General features: G+C 42.9%; 1 protein-coding gene across 5 annotated transcripts in view; it reads right to left on the bottom strand.

The window, feature by feature from the left end:
• The window catches only part of dock10 (dedicator of cytokinesis 10), a 133,478-nt gene that overhangs the window by 17,514 nt on the left and 103,781 nt on the right, over nt 1-12,183 (bottom strand). For all 5 annotated transcript variants that reach the window (XM_084064331.1, XM_084064333.1, XM_084064329.1 and 2 more), the window contains 7 exons: nt 11,016-11,130; nt 10,243-10,309; nt 7,967-8,014; nt 3,989-4,102; nt 1,839-1,951; nt 1,269-1,384; nt 359-496 (listed from right to left, as the gene is read on the bottom strand). In XM_084064331.1, the coding sequence (XP_083920457.1) occupies nt 359-496; nt 1,269-1,384; nt 1,839-1,951; nt 3,989-4,102; nt 7,967-8,014; nt 10,243-10,309; nt 11,016-11,130 (711 nt within the window). The remainder of the gene's footprint in view (nt 1-358; nt 497-1,268; nt 1,385-1,838; nt 1,952-3,988; nt 4,103-7,966; nt 8,015-10,242; nt 10,310-11,015; nt 11,131-12,183) is intronic.

The raw sequence follows: 12,183 nt of genomic DNA, 5'->3' as shown, positions 1-12,183 counted from the left end.
ATAAATGATAATGGAATAATATGTGTAATATATGTGTGCATTAACCATTAGTTTTAGCCAGGGTTTGTAAAAACATAGATTTTTAATTCACCACTTTAACCCTATATACTTCATCGTACAAAAGAAATAGAGAAAACAGACGATCTATACAGCAGGCTCACAACGTGGCACAATGCAACACATTCTGAGCTTTAGATGCTCTATTTTTGCTGTTTTTGAAATGAAAAAAATATGTACCGTATTTAAATATGGACGCCACTTTTGTGATATCATCAAACGTAAATATCAATAATGATAAATATCAAACGTAACAGACTGTCCACATTTCCCTAAAGGAAATGCTTGATGACTTCACTACCTTTTGTACAAAGAGCCTGAGTGCAGCGAACACGTGTCGCAGAGTGGCGGTGGACTGGTTGATCTGGAAGAAGAGCAGGTACGTATCCAACACCTTCTTCATCAGCACATTGTGACCATCATCCATCAACAGCTGCTTCTGAGGGGCAGAAAGAAGAAGACAACACAACACAATTAGATGTCCACTGATTAAACATGGCCTATGTGCAGCTGAGGGCTACATTTTATGCTGTGATGCTGTAATACTCCATTGCCACCAGGTGGCAATGGAGTATTACTGTACTCAAACATACGTTACATTACATTACAGTCATTTAGCAGACGCTTTTATCCAAAGCTACTTACAATAAGTGCATTCAACATAGGTAGGGAGCAAAACTACTAATGACCAGAAGTCTTAAGTGCATTCTTTTCTAAAACAAGCAACTAAGAGCATACCTAGCACTAAGGTAAAGTGCAATATATCAGCTACCTACTTTCTTAAACAGATGAGACAAGTAGGAAAATCAAATGAGCAAGAGCTAAAACAAACAAGTGTATCGAATAAACAAGATCTAATAAAACAATAAAACAAGAGCTCGTACAACTAGTTAACAACAAGTAGGCAAGGTGAAGAGGAAGGGTAGTGTTTCCTGACAACAGCTGCAGAACATAAATATATGTAATTGTGTATGGATAAAATAGGTATTCGGACTTAAAAGGGAGGGTGTAAGTGATATTCTTTTGTTAAAATAAGTGTCTGTCTTCTGATAGTAACCATTGCTATAGACTAGAAAGTTCAGTAACCTTCCCATCTCTCCAGCTCTTTAGTAAACAGGAAGACGATATATTGTATGTATGAATGTATAAATGACAATACATGGAAGCATATTTCTATTGGAACAGAGTTGTAATTTCAGAAGACGTCAGACCTTGTGATGTTGGACGAACAGTCCCAGGACGTCCAGCACGGTGAGGGACACCTCTGTGGACAGGTTGGCCTCGATGTCTGTGGGACTCAGCGTGTCTCCCTCTGGGACGCTGGCGTCTGCAAACACACATAGCAACAGAATGTCCCAATGCAATGCATGTCAATTAGGTGTGTGTGTGTGTGTGTGTGTGTGTGTGTGTGTGTGTGTGTGTGTGTGTGTGTGTGTGTGTGTGTGTGTAATTGTATTACTATACTTGTGAGGGTCAAATATCATCACCATGATAGTGCAATTTTAGAGATAGATTTTAGAGAGTATAGTAATATAAACGTATTGTGTGTGTGTGTGTGTGTGTGTGTGTGTGTGTGTGTGTGTGTGTGTGTGTGTGTGTGTGTGTGTGTGTGTGTGTGTGTGTGTGTGTGTGTGTGCGCGTACCTGTCTCCATCAGCTGCAGCAGCTTGGGGTTGTGTGTGTGTGTGTGTGTGCGTGTGTGCGTGTGTGTACCTGTCTCCATCATCCACAGCTGCTTGGGGTTGTGTGTGTGTGTGTGTGTGTGTGTGTGTGTGTGTGTACCTGTCTCCATCATCTGCAGCAGCTTGGGGTTTGCCAGGGCGTTCTTAGCCCTGATGATGGGCATGGTCTGGGAGCGGGCGTGGCGGTGGCCGTCCCCTCCTGATGATGTCATCCTGTGGGGACCAGCGGTATGGGTCAGTGTTTATTGTCAACTACGCTACAAATAATGAATGTTTTAAACTAAACAATGGCAAAAAGGATACAAGGTTGCAGATGTACATTCTAAAAATGTATCTGAACAGTCTGAACAGATTGTATCGCACGGTTTGAGAGGGTTCCAGGGGGTCCCCAGCTAAATGATTCATAGCTAGGAACCAAATAGACCCTTACCGCCTGTCTGTAACTCTGAGAGTGTACAGATGGAACCATATGGACCCTTACAGGTCCATCTGGTTCCATTTGTACACTCTCAGAATTATGGGGAGCCCTATTTGATACCAAAATGGGGGGTCCTTGAAATTAAAACGCTTGACAACCACTGGTCTACATGACATCCAGGCCACAGGGATGTTGCTGTTATTGGGGGCTCCATTAACACGGGGGGATATGATGACGAAGACAAGCCGATCACAAAACAAAACAGTGCTACTACAGTACACAGAGGGGCATGCTGGGAGGACAATTACAGTGCATGGATACAGTCACTATGGGGCACAGTAATGATGGATAATATACACAAGATAAGGAGAGTGTATTTATCTACAGTAAAGCCAAGTGGTCACATTGCCCAGGTTACTGTGTGTGTGTGTGTGTGTGTGTGTGTGTGTGTGTGTGTGTGTGTGTGTGTGTGTGTGTGTGTGTGTGTGTGTGTGTGTGTGTGTGTGTGTGTGTGTGTGTGTGTGTGTGTGTGTGTGTGTGTGTGTGCCTTGATTCTAATCTGTATTCAGTTAACATTCAGCGAAGATAGCACACAACATTGTCGTTGTGGAGGGGGCCTTACGTAGATCCCTGGGGGACCCCGGTCAACACCTGGTATATAGAGTTTAAGTGGTTAAAGGTACTGCAAGTGATATTGTTTTTGTTAGATTAAGTGTTTAACAGCTCTATATTCCCATAGTAATTATGGCTATAGATTAAGCTGATGAATGGGTTCTCACCGCTGATTGGATCAAATTGTCAACCCACCTGAAAATGCTTGCTAAGAAGCTGGATATGGGGAGACCCCTGTTACTGAACAAACATTCTATAGCAATGAATACTATTGGAAAATGGAGCTTTAACCTTTTAACTAAACATTTTGTTTCATCCAAAACATACCACTTCACCTTTAAGATAGATCCACATTTCAAACCCTTCATCAAATGTTACAGTTTGTAGGTCTAATATCCAGTTTCTTGTTCTAAAACTAAAACCCAGAGGTGAGTTAGCAATGGTTTCCCCAGCCAGATTTCCAGTGTTTTTTTTTCTCCCTAAGGGTGTTTGATTTATGCAACAAATAAGACTTTCACGTTTTGTTTCTATGCAAGTGAATTATCTAATTTCACTGGGAGTTTTTGCAGATTTTGAACCCAAATCCCATTACTGATCTGATGTGAGCTTATATCATAGAGGAAAAAATGCCATATCCTACAGTAGGTCGTTTCGCAGCACTGTGCGTACATTCTGATACCCAATGATGCATAACATGCATTTGGTTATGGAGAAATACACACACTACCTGAATATATACAGAAGAATACAGTAGAATCTCCTAAAAAATATCCCTTTAACTACATATCAGGTTCCACAATTGTGTAAAAAAACACACACCTTTGTCTGCTACAGAGATCATTTACTTCATTTAACCAAAACCCGACACAAAAAGAATAAATTGCATTGAAAATCTGGCACAATCTGTTAACTCCCGGAGAGCCTACAAAAAGACGTCATCAGTAAGAAGCCTCTAATTGTTCAGGTGATATTTATTGTGCTGGTTCTCAACGTTGGGTTCAGGGGACCACAAGGGGTCCAAATCGGCCCTTACCGGGTCTTTTCCATTTGTACACTCTCAGAGTTAAATTAACAGTGAGGGTTTTACAGTGCAGATTGGGGTACCAAAGATAGAAAAAGTGTGCACACTTCTCAGAGTTACAGACCCGTATAAGGGTCCATTTGGAGCCCTGGTGGCGGGCCCCGGACCGGACGTTGAGAAACAGTGATTTATTGATTACCATTGTGGGAGGATGCCTGAGGGTTGGGAGGGGTGGGGGTGCTGGTGGTTAGAGCCCTTCAGGGTGCCATTGGCCTGGGTGGACTGGGCCAGCTTTACTGCCGCCGCTAGCTTCCTGTTTACGGGCCAATCACATCAAAGCTAGCGTTAGTTCGTTTACTCAGGACGGTCGGTCATCGTCACCACCGATCAGCATCAACCCTTTACGGACATCACAGTCTCAGTGTCCGTTAGTAGCTGGGTCAGTTAGCGTTTCAAAATGCATGCTAATGGGTCCTGGTCGAGCGAATGGACCTGGAATTTGCAATACAGTCAATCAATTAGACCCAATCTTGGACCAGAGAGACACATCATATAAGTAAACAGAGAGGGAGGTCAGACGGATCAGCCAGATGCAAAGATGGAGAGGTTAGTGGCGTAGAGTCAAAGCCTTAAAGTCCCCCACTCCCCTTCCAGACACGTTCTAAAGTCTCTAGACATACTCTGCTATGATTAATGTGTTGTTTAACATGGTTTCACCACATAAAAAGTCAAACAAATTATATTAAAAAACAGAGATTGTCTACTCTTTCTCCCTCATTGAGAAATTCTGGATCTATGGATATTCAAATATGCTCACCACCACTGCTCAAAGCAAAGTGTTTTCATCTTTCAGCAAGTGGCTAATTTGCAGATTGGTGACATTACAAAGCCGGTTACCAAAATATGCCCCGCCCCCCCCCTGCCAAACTATACCCAGGTTTAAAGTGGGCTAGCCTGTTTTATACCCCAGAGTACAGTATATTCTGGGCTAGTCAAGTTTATACCCGGGGAATAAAACTTTAACCCTGGCCTGGGTATAGTTTGGTGGGGGGGTATATCAAAGCTCCCCACCGTGCATTTGATCTCCACCAGGTTGAGCTCGGGGAGCGCTCGTTTTGTTTGACTGACAACAAGGCTTTGCATGCCGACAGCAAGGCCTATGAAGGCTTATGAAGCACACTCAATCTGCCTGCAGACCAGTTAAGCCTCATTTATACTTAGTTGCACGCCAGCGCTGCATGCCATAAATAGCAGATATACAAGCTCATAACCCGTCACATCCGTGCCGTGTTGTGATTTTGTAGATCTGCTATTTACTGCGCACAACACCGGCACACAACCAAGTATAACTGAGGCTTTAGCAGGCAGGTAAGCGAGTGCCCGAGCAGCGAGCCAATGGCCTCGAGCGCCGTCCGAGTTAGCAAGCCATGGTGGATGGAATATGTTACCCCGTGAACCAAAACAAGCGCTCCCTCATATGTCCAGGAACAGGGTTTTGAGCTCAGCCAGGTAGAAATCACGTACACCCTCCGTCCACACCTCCAGAGGAAGAATTTCAAAACTGCACTCTGACATGGCTCCAAGAGGAGTTAACAGGTTTTTGAGTGGAGGAGGACTTTAAGGTAACATTAGTATTATGTTGGGTAGATGCATCTTCAAATGCTTATGTTAAAGTGGAGAGCAGGAATATGAGGTCAGGACATTACCAGATATGACCTATATTTCTCCTGGCCTACAGTATATAGGATTATAGATATGATGGGGCCAAGTGACAGATGAGCTATGAAATGAGGCAGCTCTGTAACACGTTAATCTCAACAAGCAGACGTTCAACTCGTCGCAATCCCTCGCCTGGAAATGACCGATGGAGCATAAACCAAAGCCAATCAACATAAAGTGTTTGGCGGCGTCGGCCAATAAAAAGAAAGCAAGAAGCATCTGCAAGCCAATCAACACAGCAGCAAAAGCCCCAAAGCCAATCAACACAGAACAGGGCAGCCATCCAACCAATCAGTGCGCTGGGGGGAAGCTGAATAACGACGCACACAGCAGACGGAATGACCAGCCAATCAAACAGGTGGAGACAAAAGACTGATGCAACTTAAATGAGGTTATTATTGCAAAGGGTGTGAAAAGCAACAGGCTATAGAGCACTCACACAGAAACAAAATGATAACTCATGTTTAGGGTTGCAACAATCAATTACTCAAATAATCCAAGTGTTTTGTTTTTTTACTCATTCTTTTAATTGTTTTATATCAACGAATCAACAGAGAAAAAAAAGATTCTATAGATTTTTTGAATAATCAATGAAATCGATTAATATCACTAACCACTTAAGTTTATTTTATACTTGACGCACAAAAATAGCCCACATTGCAGATCTACAAGTGCACAATATGTCGCATCACGCCGCGTTGTGAACTTGTAGATTTTTTAAAATATAATCGATTAAATCGATCAGTTCGATTAACTGTTGCACCCCTACACACATCATGTTGTACATACACAATAATGAAAGGACATCAATAATGTGACTGTATGAATGCATGCAACAGAGAGGAAACACACCAACATGCCCTGGGGAGGGAGACAGGCTTTACAACAGCAAGGTCACACATTAAAATATATTACCATTCACTGTCACTACTGAGGAAAAGTTGACTTTTTTTTTTTACAGTGTGTGTGTGTGTGTGTGCGTGTGCGTGTGTGTGTGTGTCCATATGTCACTGCATCCCTATTATCTTGAAATCTAAATCAGGCAGAAGCTGATAGAGCCCAGCAAAAAAGACTGAAAAAGAAAATATGAGAGCGTTTGCTGTCTGTCTGTCTGTCTGTCTGTCTGGCTGTCTGTCTGTCTGTCTGTCTGTTCATCATCTCTACCTAACTTCAATGAGAGCCCAGCGACAGGAATCAAAGAGCTAGAGAGAGAGAGAGAGAGAGAGAGAGAGAGAGAGAGAGAGAGAGAGACAGACAGACAGACAGACAGACAGACAGACAGACAGACAGACAGACAGACAGACAGACAGACAGACAGTACAAGTGAGACAGACAGACAGACAGACAGACAGACAGTACAAGTGAGACAGAGAGACAGGTACAGTATGTGTGTGAATGTGTAATCCCCTCATGGTTTGGTATTACAGGATGAATGTTAAGTAGTTCTCAGCAGTGGTGTGATAGAGACAGTATATGGAGTATGTGTTCAATCCCTTCCCCTCTTGCCTTTTGAGTTGGCTCACATCTCAGCGGCTCTAACGCTGGAAGGAAAAAGAGGGCTAATTTAATTAGCTGGGAGGAACCAGAATCCAGGAGAAGACAGACAGAGGAGTCTGTCTGTGCCAACGGGCCCGGCTCCAGCTAGGCTACACACGCGCGCGCGCACGCACGCACGCACGCACGCACGCACGCACGCACGCACGCACGCACGCACGCACGCACGCACGCACGCACGCACGCACACATACACGGTATCTGCGCCCCCATCCTGTGCTTGCCAACTATGACAGTAAAATATCCAGCAGTGCTTTGGCTGTAGCAAGCAGGAGATCTAGAAGCCTCAACCTATCCCCACCCATAACCCCCCCTACACCCACCTCCACCTCCACCTCCATCCCCCCGCTCCTCTTCCTGCCTTGAAGCTCTTCCCTGGGTGTGTGTGTGTGTGTGTGTGTGTGTGTGTGTGTGTGTGTGTGTGTGTGTGCATACGCATACAAAACACTTATTAGCGTTTCTGCTTGACTGTGTCAGTTTCATTCATTTGTGTGTGTGTGTGTGTGTGTGTGTGTGTGTGTGTGTGTGTGTGTGTGTGTGTGTGTGTGTGAACACACATCCATATACATCCATACGTCTGTGCATTCATGTGTGCACAAGGCTGCATGAATAATGTATCAGATGTGTGTGTGTGTGTGTGTGTGTGTGTGTGTGTGTGTGTGTGTGTGTGTGTGTGTGTGTGTGTGTGTGTGTGTGTGTGTGTGTGTGTGTGTGTGTGTGCGCGTGCGCGTGTGCGTGTGCGCGTGTGTGTGTGTGTGTGTGTGTGTGCGTGTGTGTGGTACAACCTTTTCCTGTAGCATGCGTGCAGAGCTAATAAAGGCCGTTCTGGTGCATATAGAACAACACCGTGGAAAAACATCTGTATGCTTCCCAACATGGCTCTCTGACAGTGACAGAAACTCACCGGGCTATGTGGCGTTTTCCCAGGAACCTGAAGTGCTGAAGACACAGCCTGTGAAGGGGGAGGGGGGGGGGGGGAGGGGGGGATGAAAAGAAAATAAGAAGTAATCTCAAGTGGGGGGTTTGTTGGACGGAAAACCTTGTAATCTCCATATTTCACATGGAATAAAGCAAAATGAAATCTCATGACTGAACCATTTTGTTAGGCCCAATCTGTGATTTTTGGAAAAGGAGCACACACTACACTAGCACTGTGTGTCCTAAACCAGTGGTTCTCAAACTTTTTCATGTCAAGGACCCCCAAAAGTATTTATTTATTTGGTCACAGACCCCTACAAGCTCATATGAGCTTGTAGATCTGCTATTTTTGAATAGCCAAAGACATCTTAAAATGAAACAGATGCGTTCCCGGTCTTAATGGATTAATGAACGCTCTATTTATACCGCATAGCATGACAGTGTCGTGCAAAAGTAGCAGAAGATCTACAAGCATCACAACACATCACACCGTGATCCTTGTACTGGAGGTAGGCTTTTGGGAATATTCTGGGGGGAAAATCCATAACAACGTGCAACAAAATAGGGATGCCAGGTTGAAAGTGCTCAAGTCTGTCTATAAACATTACAACCAATGAAAAATATCAAGAGCTTGTGACTAAACAATAGCTACACTGGATTCATTGGAATTCACTGGTTCCCTGAAAAGTAAGGGTTTTGGACATACAAGGTTTTTCTGTGTACATGATAAAACGTGTATGACAGAGAGCCCAGACCACATGCCAGTGGTGTAAAGTAACAAAGTACATTTACTCAAGTACTGTACTGTACTCAAGTACAATTTTGAGGTATTATATTTTTCTTTAGTGGAGTATTATAAATCTTTTATACTTTCACTCCACTACATCTCAGAGGCAAATATTGTACTTTTACTCCAGTACAATTATTTGACAACTTTAGTTACTAGTTACTTTGTAGATGTTGATTAATATTACAAAACATACATTAAGCACCTATATAAGCCCTATACTTTTGGCTATTTATACAAGCTCACAACGTGTCGCGATGCAACGCATTGTGAGCTTGTAGATCTGCTGTTTTCATACCCTTTGAAAACTTTAAATGGGACATTTCTGCATGATGAGCACTTTTACTTTTGGTACTTTAAGTACATTTTGCTGCCAATACTTTTGTACTTTTACTCAAGTGCATTTTGAATACTGAACTTTTACTTGTAACAGAGTGTTTTTACATTGTGGTACTGATACTTTTACTTAAGTAACAAATGGGAGTACTTCTTCCAGCGCTGCCAGATGCTGCTGACACACAGAAAGGAAGTACAGACAAGCTAATTTACTGTGTGGAGAGAGAAGACAGACTTCTCATCCCGATGGTGGCAGTAATCGCTGTTTTGTTTTCTTGCACTCTGTTCTTACTCTCAACAGTGAATTAATCCTGAATCCATTTTCCAGGCCAAGTTTCCTCTTCAACTCTCTTTATACTTCCTTGTGTGACAAAAACAAAGTGTTTTCAACTGGGGGGGAAAAGCCTCTAGTGTCTTATGTGTCTTGTGTGTCTTCAGGGTGAATGGGGGGGGTCTATGACACTGGTTCTCATTAATGTGGGGTCTGGGGAACCAAGGGGTCCATGATGGGAGGGTTCCAGCACGTCCCCATGGTTAGAAACCAAATGGACACTTACAGTACAGGTCTGTTACAGGTCTATTTGGTTTCATTTATACACTATCAGAGTTATGTTTTATTTTTTATATATTTTTACAAATGGGCATGGCCTAATGCATTGCTTCTCAAAGTGGGTGGTACTTGAGGGGGTTCCAGGGGGTCCCCAGTAAAATTTGCTAAGACAGCATCACAATCATTTTTACCACTTTATCCATTTACATGTTGGCTATTCAAAAATAGCAGATATACAAGCTCACAGCGTGTCACTCTGTGCCGTGCTGCGAACTTGTACCTCTGCTATTTTTTGAAACATTTAGAAAATATTGTGTTTGTGTGTTGAATACTTTTTAATTTTTTTTACACACATTTTTTTATACTTCTCTTCTGGGGGTCCCTCCCTGGCACAAAACCTTTTCAAATGGGGCGGTCCGCGACCAAATATATATACATTTGGGGGGTCCTTGGAATGAAAAAGTTTGAGAAACACTGGCCTACAATGCACATCAAACTCGGATGGTCCTTGATATGTAAAAGACTGAGAAAAACAGTGGACTATAATATATATGTGGAGCAGTGGAGCATGGGTTTGTGGAGCACTCACTCCAGGATGTTGAAGAAGTCTGATATCTCCTGGTGGACGGCTCTGTGCCAGTAGGACACCAGCACGTCTGGAAGAAGAAGAAGAAGAAGAAGACACAAGACACACTGACATCACGTCAACATTCTAGACAACGCAGCTGAGCACTTAACCCATTCAATCCGGGAACGTACCTGTGTCACTTTAGATTTCTTTGGCTATTCAATAATAGCAGACATACAAGCTCATCAGGGACGCAGAGAGGGGGGGGGGGGGTTTGGACATACTCAGTTCCATTGGGGGGAGGGATATCCCCCCCACTTTTGGGAGGAAGAAAAAAGAAAAAGAAGAAACCTCCAACATTTTTGTACCGAATTAACCAAATTAACCAAATTAATGTAACAAAAACACCCAAAAAAGTAACAAAAGTTTACAAAAGTAAAACAAATGCACATTTCGCGTGCGCGCAGAAGCTCATAGTGAGCTTGATCTGCAATCTTTGAATATATACATTTTTAACTCTGGGGGTCCCTGGAACAAAATATGTTGAGATGGTGGGAGTCTGCGGACAAATACATATCATTTTGGCGGGTCCTTGACATGAAAAAAGTTTGAGAACCACTGATATTATAGCAACATCATTTTTTTCCCAAAAAAATGTTAGGATTTAGAAGACATTAGTATAATGTCTAAATAATGGTTATAGCTCAAATCTAAAATGACACAGATGCCTTCCCGGATTGAATGGGTTAAAGTCACCACTGTCACACTGTAGTATGTGTAAAGATGGAGCTAACCCTCAGATATGGTCTTCATGATGTGCAGGAAGCACATGAGCAGGCTGCGCGTCTCCGCCTGGTCCAGTTTGTCACAGCGGGAGCCGTAGCCAATCAGCGACTGGGGCCTGGCGAACTGAGGACAGAGAAAGATGGCACCGGTTCTGATAGCAGCACAATCAAAAGAGACAACTGAATCCCTAGATCCTTCATTTCTACTTTGTTGATTGCTGGTGTCGCGCGCCGAAAATAGCTCGATCTTAAGCTCACGAGCGTAGATCTATTTTCGGCACATGCTGTAACACTGGTGGTGCTAAGCAGAAAGCCGAAATCACGGTTGAGCAGATTCCTTGTGTGTGTGTGTGTGTGTGTGTGTGTGTGTGTGTGTGTGTGTGTGTGTGTGACTGGGTGAAGGCCTTATACTGTACAAATGCACCATTTCGTGGCTGTCGGGCAGAAACCTCTTATCTACATATTCTAACCTTTTGTGTTTTTTCGTAAATTAGTACCCTACTTGATCACACGACAGCGTCACACAAAATCATCAGAAGTTGCAGATCCACAAGCTCGAAACACAGCACGAAGCAACACGTTTTGAGCTTGTAGATCTGATACTTTTGCTATTTTTGATTTTGAATCCAGAAAAGTAACAGTTTTGGACATAACAAGGTTTCCACCCGACAGTGACAATTTACAACATGCTGGTGATAACGTGTAGAACAGGGGTGGGCAACTTTGATGATGGGGAGGGCCACTATATTTCCACACTCACTACAGAGGGCCACATTGCATATTGTCGGGCAGACACCTCTTATCTCTGTATTTGAACTTTTTTTTGTCCGCCATTCTTTGTCACAGAAAAGTAGCAAAAACAGCAGATCTACAAGCTCAAAACGCGTCGCGCTGCGACGCGTTTTGAGCTTGTAGATCTGCTGTTTTTGCTATTTTTGAATTGGAATCCTGATATATTTTTTGCTATTTTTGAAATGGAATCCTGAAAAGTTACATTTGTATTTAATTTCAAATGCATTTAGTTATACTTATGTTAACTTTATGAAGTTAAATACAAATACATTGGACGTTAAAAAGACAATAGATTTTTTAAGCTACTAATATAGACTGAAGTAATTAAAGCGGGTGATGTTTGCATGTTTGCAATTGTAACAGCTGAAATCAATAATATATCAGT

The sequence above is a fragment of the Gymnoscopelus microlampas genome, assembly GCF_963454915.1.
Source record: "Gymnoscopelus microlampas genome assembly, chromosome: 8".
In the NCBI taxonomy this organism is placed as follows: domain Eukaryota; kingdom Metazoa; phylum Chordata; class Actinopteri; order Myctophiformes; family Myctophidae; genus Gymnoscopelus; species Gymnoscopelus microlampas.
Note: the sequence above shows the minus strand (reverse complement) of the source record. Positions and strands in the feature narration are given on the sequence as shown.